General features: G+C 39.3%; 1 protein-coding gene across 1 annotated transcript in view; it reads left to right on the top strand.

Moving 5' to 3' along the window:
* TPH2 (tryptophan hydroxylase 2) overlaps positions 1–12,448 on the top strand; it is a 50,624-nt gene that overhangs the window by 20,906 nt on the left and 17,270 nt on the right. Inside the window, exon 8 of the mRNA XM_074901509.1 lies at positions 1,280–1,406. Coding sequence (XP_074757610.1) covers positions 1,280–1,406 — 127 coding nt within the window. The remainder of the gene's footprint in view (positions 1–1,279; positions 1,407–12,448) is intronic.

Below are 12,448 nucleotides of genomic sequence, written 5' to 3'. Positions count from 1 at the left end.
GTTGTCTCACCAAAATGTGTGAATATAACATGAGCAAATGTTGCTAAGCATCTGTCAGTGAGGCCATCTGGGCTGAGAAGAGAGAGTTGTATGTAGCCCTCCAATACTGGAACTATATTTGATAAGCTTTTGGTGAGGCAAACTAAGAATGCCAGAAACGTTAATCTTCATTTGCATGTGTTCAGAAACTAGTATTTACTACTATCTACTCTCTACAGTCGGCACAGACTTCTTGGTGAGTAGTACTGAGTAAGAAGACTTGAAATTCTATAGAGGGTTGTTTTTCTGTTCATGATTTATCTGAAGTGTCAAGTTCTGTGTCTTTTCAAACAAAAATAGTTTATAAAAGACAAATTGGATGATTTTGGATAGAAAGCAGAAAACTTGATGTTTTCTCCCTGCCTTTAAAACATTTGTTTACAGCTGAGGGAAAAAAAAAGAGAGAAATGTCTTTGAAGAAACAAAAGCAAAGGAAATGTCAGATATGATTTTTAAAGTGAACTTTACTACCAAGTCCATTATTTTCTGTGAACAAATGCACCAAAACTTTCAGAATTGTTTGAGAGCTTTTGTAGATGATGCATGTGCACTTTTGTTAGGTTGGTTAGCATTTTTTTGTACACTTGTATCTGCACTTTGTCGTGACTAATAATGCACTTATAGGTGTGGACTGCAGTTCTTTCTGAAACTATATGGGTTCTCTGCTTTTTCTGAAATCTGCTAAGTGAGAAGTGGACCATGTAAGAAAAGTACCCAGTAATTGCAGTAGGAACTCAGGACTAAATGAGAAATTAAGCACACAGAAACCTCTGAATTTCTGGTGGCAAGTGACAAAATGTTTGGTTGTGGAGCTGTACCCAGGTGTGTAAAGGGGAATGGAGAAGGGGAAGAGGGAATGTGTTAGAGTTTGAACTTGATTCGTGTGGAGAGAAATGCTGAAACTGTACTTGTGAGACATCTGGCTTTCCTTTGGGCAGTTCAGTCTTCATGCTACTAAGCCTGGAAGGCAGCAATGATCAGGTCCTCCCACTCTGGAAATGATGGGGAAATCACGGAACAGGTGGGGTTAAATGACATATAGCCCATTTGATAGAAACAAATGTGTATGTTTCTACAGAACCATACTTAGGAAGAACCACTACACTGTGAAAAACATGTTTAATGGTAAGACTTTTTAAGTAGAGGTCAGACCTATGTAAAATGTCTTATGTTAAATTAATTATGGAATGATTTGGCATTAATTTCAGTAATGACCCTCCTTTCATTTCCGTTCCCTTAGGGATACGTGCCATGAACTCTTGGGACATGTGCCTCTACTTGCTGATCCCAAGTTTGCACAGTTTTCACAAGAGATCGGACTTGCTTCACTGGGAGCATCTGATGAAGATGTTCAGAAATTAGCCACCGTGAGTCAAAATCTTTTTGTGGTGTGCTCTCTTACCTGTCCTCCTGTTTGGTTGATGAAGCAACGTGCATGGTCTTATTAGAGCTAACTGCATTTGCAGATTGCAGATGACTATGATGTGACAATCACAGAGCTTTAGGTATTTTTCCATTGTTTTTAATAAGAGTAAAGCTGAACACACTAGCTGAGATGGATTTTTGTCTACTTTAAGGTGCTGAAAACAAGTAAGCAAGGTAATTTTGAAAAAAACCAAAAAGAAAACACTTTGATGTGTGCTCTCAGCTCTACAATGTTAGCTCCTCCACAGGTGGCCACTTTGGCTCTTAGCACTGCTATTTCTGTACTCACTGTACTGTTTTGCAGCTGTTCACTTTATTGTAGTGTGTGATGGATTTTGAGATTACCTTACATCCTTGCTTTTGCTTCTGTTGGAGAATATGTAGTTACTAAGCCAAGACTGTGCAGCCATAGATCTAGACCAAGGTTAAGTGTGTCAGCCAGTGGCTGTGAGACGGATTCTATGTTGCATCAAATGAGGCACATGCCAGTAGATACTGTGAGCTGGAAGAGGCTGTATGTTAAAAGGCATTAGATGCTACTGACCACCTGACTGGAGCCTTGGCCCTTGTGTTTGCACTGAAAGGACCTGTCAAGTTGCCAGGACTCTCGGCTCCTGCCCACCTGTCAGCCCTGCTGTATTGCCACTTCCACATAACTTGTATGCAGCCCTTTGCAGTATGACATAGGTTACTGTCCCCTGATCTATACCACTTACTCTGTTCAGTTGTTTTAACACTGTATGCTTCCTTTTGTGGCTCCTGTTAGGACTAATGCTGCAAATAACTTAATAAACTATATTGTATTAAAACCCAACTCCATATTTAAATATTTTATCTAATGAAAAATTCTGTGAGATCCATCAGAATTGGTTACTTTAAAACTTATCCAGCATACTACTGCTTTTCTACACAAGAAGTGCAGTGAGGATTTAAAGGGTTGGAAATAACTTGGGCACAGTGTTGAAGATGGATTCAAACCAGGTTCAATTAAACTGTAGTAGTTTTGATGCACTGGCTTAGCAGTGGCTTAGAGTCCTATCTGCTGAAAAAGGCATTTGTACCCATTTGTTTGATTTTAATCCTGTAGCCCTCCAGAAGAGGCCACTAAATTTATTTAATCAAAGTGGCCTAACTACTTAGTTAGACAGGCTTGATGTCTTGCTCATGGCCTGTTCCTCTCACATGCTTCAGGGTGTGTTCCTTGGTTTTCTAATGGATGTTTGCTGAAGAAAGTGTTTGTATGGAGGAATCATGACAGTTATGTGTCTGTTTGCACATTTGCTAGGAAGGGACTTAGTAGGAAGCAGTCCTGCCTTGTCATGATCTGCAGCCTCAAGAGAAACTACCTAACTGGCTGTCCCTGTAGGTACTTTGAGGAACACAGTATGTGTTCAAGTCTTTCACCCCAAAATAACCTTGAATGACATGGGCCTATTGCAGAGGACAGTGTTGGGACTGATTTGTTTGGGAAGGGTTATTAATATAAAGGGACCTCTGAATATTATATAAATGCTTTTACTCCTCCCCCTCACAGAAGTTCCCAGTTATGACTGACTGCGTCATCCAAACAATGAGCTGCTCCTGAATCACAAAGCCAAAAATAAGACAGCTGAATCACTTTCCCTTTTCACACTGAGAATTTGATATGAGTCAAAGTTGATTTCCCCTCCCATTCTGGAAATAGCTCTTTCAGGTGGAAGAGACATTTAGAGAGACTTAAGGTAGCCCATGTGGATTTTTTTTGGTAGAAGCACAGTGAGGGACTGTACTCCCCTGGGGCTGGTGCCTAACAAATAGAGAGATTTTACTTGCCCTGAAATTTGCAATGCAAACAGTGAACTTGAGAGCAAGTAGAAAAAACATCTCTCAGCAGTGAGGGTGAGGAGGCCAGGAGATGCATTCATCTGGGCACCAAACGTCACCTGAGGTGCTATTAACTGACTTTTGCAACATTCAGTCATTTCCATCCTAGATAAAAAAACAGATGCAGCGAGCTGAGAAATGCCAGCCAAGAGTCTTAACACAGAAATGCAGCTCAGATTCCAGTGAGGCAACGTCAAAGTAAATAGAGAAACAAATGAACAGAGAGAGAACATGCATATTAATGAGCCTGAAGCAATATGCCCAAAGAAAGCTTGCCATTAGCATGACCTGTTTGAAAAGATAGTGACATTAAAGGCAGACAATGGCTTTAGGAAGAGAGGAGAACACCTCTTAGGAATTCAGACCAGAAAAGGAAGAATTATTACAGGTGATTTCATCATTTTTCGCTCCATTCTGCTTTCAGAAGCCACCATGTATCAACCTTGATAGATCTGCTCTTTGTGCCCTATCAGTCCTGAACTGCAAAGGAAATGTGCAGCTGCAAAGCTGACATAGCGGATGTAGAGCAAGCTGGAGCCTGGTCCCTGGGCAGACTAGAAGTGTTTGCCACATCTGTTCAACCCTACTGAGGGCAGGGATTAGGTGGGAGAGCATTTCAGACTCCCTGGTGCTGGCCAGCTGGAGAGGAAAGGACAACTGCAGGGTAAGAGGGTTGAAAAGGAAGGATGTGAGCTTCCTGCTCCCCTCATCCTCTTGTTTGAGTCTGATAGTCAGATGGGTACAAGGAGGAAGGAATTGTTTCTGCTCCTTTTTTTAATTTAAGCATTCTTACCATGAGAAGTGGAATATTGAAAGAGCCAAACAAATGTCTTTGCAGTGTTTTTTTGAGAGATGCAGTTTCCTTTACAGTGGTTTAAGAGAGTGAGGAAGAGGGAAGATACAAAAACCAAGTGACTCAGAGATGCATTACCAAAACAAAACAGAATATTTGCACAGTCCACTTTTTGCTTGTAGTGTGGTATAATGTGGTTACTAGTTGAGGAAATACAATATTGGCCATGCATGTCTGGGTGATGATTATTATCATCATCATCACTAATGTCTTGTGCCTTTTCAAGCCTGCCTGGTCTTTCTGCTTTCACATAGTACAAAAATAAAGGCTGTCTTTTCTGCTTACCTATCAAGCTATAAGCTGTAGGGAAGATTTGACATGAGGTGTTTCAACTAATTTATATAATATATCCTTTACAACACATTGAACAGCACATAATGTAAGGTTTTGTCAGGAAAATTGTACAAAATACATACCTCAGTTTACATTTCAGTATTACCTTGTAATTTGTGGACTTGGGAGCCAGAGAACAGCTGTCTTTGTAAAGCTGCAAGTTGATAAGCAAGATCCTGTCTCTCTTGCTTTAATGGCAGAAATGATTCCCAGCTCCTGCTAAGTTGTTTCAGAGCAGTTAAGGTTGCCCCTTCGAGATACAGTATTTATAGGATGTGTTTGTGTATACAACATTCAGGGGGGGATGTTAACTGATTCAGAAAAGAGGAGGCTAGCAGAGTGTCTATGGTTTGTATGCAGTTTATCATCAAATTTATTCACTCAAGAATTTGGCCATTAGAGACTAATTAGTCACACTGGTTTTTTTTCCAGTGGTTTCTTGCTGAAAGTTATGTTTAAACCTTCTCTAGAATGTAAAATTGTCACATTTTAATCTTTTTTGATATTTGTTCTGGTATTTTAACAGTGTGGGACAGTAGAAATCAAGAAATTTCTCTTGTTTTGCTAGCCTTTATGGAGAAAATCACAAGAGTGACTTGCTTCCAAATTTGAAGGAATTGTGTGTGATGAGGTCTTGTAAATGTATTTCAGGCTTGTTACGAATCTAAATGTTTTACCTTGCCTGAATGATGACTGAGGCCAGTGGTTTATTTCTAAAGCTGACTTTAATTTATCTGTATATGTATCACAAAAAATATTTTAGATATATACCCCGGGGTAAAAATAACGTTCAGAACCACCTCTCTGTGAGAAGTCAGCAGGAATTCATGTGAGCTTACTTGCCTACTTTCACGATCTATGTTATCTGGTCTTGTTGGCTTCATTCTAGTTCTTCTCCCACCCTGAACAACTGACACATAATTCAGGACAATTACATGTTATATTTGCCAAGGAGATAACCAGAATGGAAGAAAACAGGAGCATTGCAGATAAAGAGTGAGTTGCATTTGGTAACTTAGGGTAGAACAGTTTTTGAGGTCTCACTAGATAGAGCAGACTGTTGCAGTCTCTCATATTCACAAACAACAAGATTAGATTTCCCAGAGGGCCTATTTGATAGTGCTAGGCCATAAGTACAGTTTGTGAGCTGGATTACTGTCTTCTTCTATGAATGAACAAATGGAGTCGAGAAGAAAAGTATGAAAATATTTAAGGTTTTGAACATTCCCACTGTGCATCTGAAAAATCAAGACTGCTTGCATGTTTCTCATTCAAGTTGCAAAATGATAGACAGTGAACTAACCACTGTTCTAAGTCTGTGATCAGCTCCCCTGCTGAAGCTATTCTGCTATATAAAAAAATTATGTATTGGCCAAGTGAAACCTGGTATTACAGCCCTAGAGCTATGTCAGTCACTGAGCACATTGAAGTTTAATATTCAGATCTCTGCTCAGTCTTTTTCCTATATCCCAACTGCATGCCATGATTGTGTGACAAATGCCAAGAGTAAACACGGTGAGTATCCTAAGTCAAGTGAAGACATAATGTAGTTTCTTGCAAAAGAGTCACTTCCAGTTACACCTGTAGTTAATGAATAAAGGAGCTGCAGCATGAAGAGCTGGGGGTGAATATGATTTAAAAACTGCTTGAGCAAATTTTGATGGACTTAGGGACACATAAAATTACATAATTTGGGAAGTGTGTCACTTAAGGAATATGAGCCAATTCTCAGGGTAAAAGCTAGGACTATAAAACTGAAGCTAGTTACGATGGATCACTACAGCCAGACATTGTCCTGCTACACATCGTGACACTGGACATACCATGATCCACATTGTTCACCAGTATATGGCCTGAGCTTTGTTTCTGTTCCTGACTGTGACCAGGCAAACACCTGTATGTGGATACATCTGGAAATTGCTCAAGTGCAAAACCTGAAACTAATACAAGAAGTAGAAGAGAAAGCTGATGAAACCTTGTGGCTTGCTTAAGCATTACAAAGTCATACAGGTCTGTTTGAATCAGGAAAGAAGGATAACTTACTAATGGATTACTTCCCTTTGATTGGAGAGATTGCTGCTCTGAAAGCATGCCCTAATTTGTGGGTTTGCTCTGTGTACTGTTCTAAAGGAATTAATAACAGGTAATAGTCTCCATTTTTTAAGGGCTTCTTTCAGCAATACTTTTTGATAAAGTAGCTGAAGCCCTGATGTCAAGCCCTTCCTACAGTATGCATAACCAAAGGTGAGGAGACAAGATAGTACTTATATCACAGAACAGGACTAAAGGGGGAAAAAACCTTGTAGATTCCAGGGATCAATATTTAATATTTTAGAATACTGCAGTGTTGCCCTGCAGTGCATTTTCATGGTCATCAGGTCAGAGATTCATGGCACAAGAACAAAATCTCAGCAGCAATACCTAACTAGCTTTGTAGCTCAAAATCAGATGCCTCTGTACTACATAAAAATAAACTAGCACCATGGAGAAGTTACTATAGGGAGAATTTGAAGAGTTCTGTTGCTGAAATGGGAGCAAATGCTCAATGTTTTCTGCAGGAATTGTGACAGTTTGTTAAGACCTTTGTTCTGAGTTTGGAGTCTGTTTCCAGGTTTGGATCTGTAAGTGTTGTGCTAGTCAGGCCACCTGGCTGGTGTCTTGTGCCTAAGTGTGGTCATAAGTAGCTGGTTAGGAGGGATATAAGTAAGAACAGGATGAACATACCTGATTGTTTTAAAATGTTTTCCAAGTTTCTGACCACTCAGAAACTTGGGGAACTCTTGAGCCAAATGTGGTTTCTGTGTATTTAATTATACTGAATGGATTTCTGTCCAGAGACAGTTGTTTATCTGTGAAGACATACACATTTTTAGTACCTGCAGAAACTCTGGCAATGAGCTCTATGGCTCAACTATTCACTGTCCAGTGAACTATCTTCTTGTGTTGATTTTAACCTGATTCTACTAGCTTTTTTGTATATGAAGAGAGAACGATCAAATGATCCTTGTATGCTTTCTCTATGCCATTGTGACTTTACAAACTGTTCGTTTTCTCCCTTAGTTGTCTCCTTTTTTGGATCAAAAAGCAACTATTTGTTTAGTTATTTGTTAGGTGGAAGATGCTCTGTAACTTTGAGCATGTTATTCCATCCCTGAACCCTTTCTACCTTTCTAGCTAGAACTGGAAAAGAAAGAGGATATCTCAATCACCAGGCTGGGGAGTGGGGTAAACAAGCATTTTGAACCCTAATCTGAGTTTTGGTTAAGAGCAACACTGTGGAGTTAAGCCAGTTTTGGATGTGCTTGTTATGGAAGTGGGCAAGAAGAGTGGACCTGATGTTGTAGAGCTGTTATGATTTGCTGCTGCATAGGGACAAGAGAAATGGGCTGCAAGCAGAGGGAAGTGGGATTTAGTGGATCAATCTTTATCAGCCAGCATCATTATTCAGGGTTATGAAACCCTGCAGTTTCTGATCAGCAGAAGATACAAAGGGGTAATTCTGCTCCTGTAAATTGTGTGAGGGCATGGGAGAAATAATTTAGGTGGAGAAATTGTGAGTCAGCCACTGCAATGAAGGCGGGGAGCTGGACTATTGATGTTGGAATTGTGGTGGGTTTTTTATTTTATTTGTAGGATGTCGTATAAAATACTGTTTTGCAAAACCTTTTAAAATACAAACCTCCTGCTTTAACCAGTTTCTGGGCTAAGGAGGTCAACATAGGATGTGTTACATCTGGAAATGGAACATTTTGTGCTTTGTACTGTGTCAAAGTTAAGAATATGAAGAAGGGTTTGCCTCTTTCTATGAGGGTGCCCAGGTGGTCAGGTCAGTGACCTGCTTCTTGAGACGATCGCAGGTTGCCCTAACAGACCAAATTTTGCACTCACAGGTAACTAGAAATAGTGTTGTTCTATAACGTGCTTGTATGTTTGTATGCTTGGGCCCAACCCTGTAATGAGAAGCTAGATGCAAGAGAGAACTAATTTGGCTTAATTGGGAGCAGGGAAGGAATTAGAAATTTTGCTGTAGAAATAATCTCGCTCCTTTTAGACAGGATGCGGTTTATGAATATCAAGCCCTAAGCAGTTAGAAACGCTGAAGAAAAAGCCTCTAATAAAATAACAAATTACAGCCAGACACTGGATTTGTTTTTATTTCTTGTAGCGTTATGCTTCCAAAAGTGGTTAGATCATAATCTGTGAGGTTACTGAACTGCAAATGCAAATTTACATGCACACAAGTAATACATTTTGACATATAGGTTAACAAGAGAATGCCGCAAATTTCACACAGTACTGGCTTGCTAATTACGTTTGTATATTTTTCAGAAGCAACTTCATTTTCATTAAGAAATTGCAGATTCTGCAATAGTAATCTTTGCTGGTAGTTCAATAGCTCACACTCTGAACACGTGCTCTGCTACAGTAATGAAAGTGAGCCTCAAAAAAAAAGAGCTGAGGAAGAATTTGTGGAATTTAGGAGTGCACACAAGTGGCAAGCATCTACTATTTTGGTGTTGGATCCAGTTGAGAATAGATAGAGGAAGAGGTTGAAGGAATCTATGAATTTTGGTCAGGTTTTTTGCATGTGTGTTTTCTCTTTTGACCTAGAGTAGGAAATGTATTAGCAAAAAAGCGTAAAGTGTCTTTTATAGAGCATAAGTAACTGGGACAAAAGAAAGGACCCAGCATAAGCTTCCAGTGAGCAACAGTAGTGCAGGCATTTTGGGTAACAACTACAAAGTGGAAAATTATGGGAATACAGGTTTAAATAAAGAAAGGGGGGAAAAAAAGCAATAGAGGAAAGGTTGGGGATATATTGCTACTGTTGTTCATGGCTGCCCCTGTGCTTTCACTGCTGTGTTGAAGCAAAGAGATAATCCTAGCCTCTCTGTAGATATCATTCATACTGACACTGCTATGTGTATTTTTCTTCAGTTGTAGCACATACATGTGAAGCTCACTTGTAAAATGTGTTCATGTACTGTCCAAAACCGCAGGGGTCTCATGCTGCTAAAGCTTTATTTGTGTACTGCAGTACATCCCACACTACCTTAAGAGGTATTCTCAGAGGAATATATAGGTGTTGAAGCAAACTAACAAAGCAAATTTTATAATGTTCGTTGCTTTTGCTATTGTGTTTGTTTCCATACTTAAATCCATAAGATTTTGTAGCACAGACTGATAATTGAGTCATTTGTACAGTATGTGGAGATCCTCTGGCAGCAGCACACAGGTGTATGGGGAAGTGAAGGACTTCAGCATGTGGCAACTCATTTCAGCCATGTCTAGGTCTCATTTAGGATCAATGAAATATCTGTGCTGTGGGTACACATGAGGAGTGGGCTTTATCCATGCTTTCCCTGGAGCCAGAGCAGCTGAGGAGTGCTGTGCAAAAGAAGCTTTGGTGACTGCAGGTGGGGTTCTCTTGGGAGCAGCTCCCTGAATACAGCTGCCCAGTTATCTGGCTGGGACCTGCAGTGACTTTGGGGTGGGAGGGCTCCGGGTTCCCCTTGCTCAGGGGTCTCTGCACGCTGCTGCCCTGTGCAGGGCAGCCATGGCTGTGAGCCTGCACACATGGCCCTTCTTTCGGGGTTTGGTGGGCCCATCAGGAGAAGAAAGCCAGGACATTCTGCTTTCAGGCAGAAACCAAACCAATTATGTGTGATGAAGAAAGTTCTCAAAGCATGCACTCATCTTTTTATTGTCTGAAATATTTCAGTAAATAATTTTGCTTCCAGAGGGGACATTCATATGTGTAGCTACTATGCATAACCCAAATACCATCTAACGGAAGGAGTCTTAAAATTCACATCTGTACAGAGCTGAAAAGATCGGAACTTAATATTTACAATTATGCACTAATTTTAATTGTTTTAAATACTGGTTCAAGGACTGAGCATACCACATGTGTTTAGTTTAATTATTTCACTCAGCATGTTCCTGAGTGTTTTCTTTGTATGCACAGGTAAAAGTATGTAAGACAAAATATGGCAGGTATCCATAAAGAGCTAACTATGCCTAGGGCTTAATTACTTAATGCTACACCTTTGGCAGTGGTTCTTGTGCCTGTCATCATCTTTCTATCAAATGGAATCAAATTTCTGGATGGAATATGGTCCCATAAATTTTTAATTGAGATATTTTTGGGTGTTCTACCATAATGATTTTGTAAGTCTAGCTTAATTATGTATTTATAGGTCCAACTCTGATGCTACAGAAGGCCACAGGGAGATTTGCCATTGCTTTCAATGAATTTAGGTCTGTGGGCTAAATTAAATTCTACCTTCATTGCCATGTATAGTCTCCTAAAGGTCAACAGGTTTGTATACATGCAAATGAAAGTAGGATTTGTTGCTGTAAAATTACTGTTAATCATTTACTTGCCAGAGAAAGAATCGACTCCAGAGGACGCATGATTTTGCAGTTGTGTCTCTTTCTCTGTTGGAACCAAGCTTACATGGTACAACATGCAACAAATTCTGTTAGCAACTTCTAGAGTTGGCAGGCCTTCTGTAGTTATTGTAAAGGCTTTTTTAATTTGTTGATGATTTTGGAAAGTTAAAGTAAACTCAAAACCTGAGAGCATTGTTGAAACCAAAGGAAAGTTTACAGAGAAGGGCCTTATGTCTGTTAATTTTGGTTGTTTTGGTTTGATGCTACCTGTGGCTGAAGTTGTCAAAGTACAAGGTCAACAGAACATCAACATGATGGCGCTGTTTCAGACACACTTTGAACACCCCCCAACTCCCTCAGTCTGTTTGTTAGGTTCAGGCTTGGCTTGGGATTTTGCTCTTGCATCAGACAAAACGTTAGTTTTGACAAGATAACCTTGCTTCAGTTAGCATCTGTAAGCTTTGTATTTTCTGTACATTATAGAGAACTTTCTATAGATTGTCACTGTGGTGTTGATAAGATGGTGCTAGATAAAACAGTTTTAACTCAGAGCTTTCTCAAGACATATTGGAAAGAATGTGTACACCCAGATTATCCGCTTTTCCCCATGAAAGGTTTTACTTTTTTCTAAAGATTTTTCTTCCCTCCCTTGAATCAGTAGGTTGTAATTGTTGCAATTATATAGTTTATGTATATAAAACTGGCTAAAATTACAGTTTAACAAGGCATTTTATATTTCTAGAATGCAAACACCTTTATAGGATTAATTTTTAAACTTATAATAAACATACTAGTTTATGAACAGATCAATATTATACATCTGCAATGAATTTAGGGCTTATACGAGCACAAAAATCTTGCATAGTGAGCATTTCAGAATGATCTTCACATTTAGTAAGTCACTCTTAGACCACAGCCCCTGCAAATTCCTTGGACTTGGTACAGTGAAGAGCTGTGATCTCTGCTCCCAGGTACTTGCTCAGTATAACTTTTTTCCACCTTGTTGAATTTTCATGTGATTTGCTTTGTGTTTATAGACTTCCGGCAGGTAACTCAATGGTGAGTCAGTTGACTGCTCTGTAGTTATGATAGATTCATTTTACATGCCATCAGTGCTGAAAATCTGGGAGCTACAAGGAGATGCTCAGCTATACTTTGAAAAAATTTGGGGCTGTGAAAAACGTCTACAAATTAGTAGCAAAATTAATAGATACTTAAAATTTCCTGAGCTACTTTTCTTCTTTGGTGTCTATCAGCTTGACATGAATAGAATTTACAGTTTTGTGCTGATACCTACTATCTTTTTTGGGGGTTTTTTTGCAAGTCAGGTTAAGCAAATGCTTTCAGAGCCACAAAAGCTTTTGGGAGTCCATTTGCATTTATGTGGTTAAAAGAACATTGAGTTTAAATGCAGCATTGCTGTTTGAAATGGTGATGTTTGAAAACAAGTCTTAGCTGAAATCAGTTTTCAGTAAATAGATGCAAGAAGTCAGTTTTCTTTTTTTAAATATTCAGAAAATTAGTGTGAATTCTGTTATT

Source organism: Athene noctua, chromosome 3, assembly GCF_965140245.1.
Source record: "Athene noctua chromosome 3, bAthNoc1.hap1.1, whole genome shotgun sequence".
In the NCBI taxonomy this organism is placed as follows: domain Eukaryota; kingdom Metazoa; phylum Chordata; class Aves; order Strigiformes; family Strigidae; genus Athene; species Athene noctua.
The sequence above is the reverse complement of the archived record's forward strand: the minus strand, read 5'-3'. Positions and strand labels throughout refer to the sequence as shown.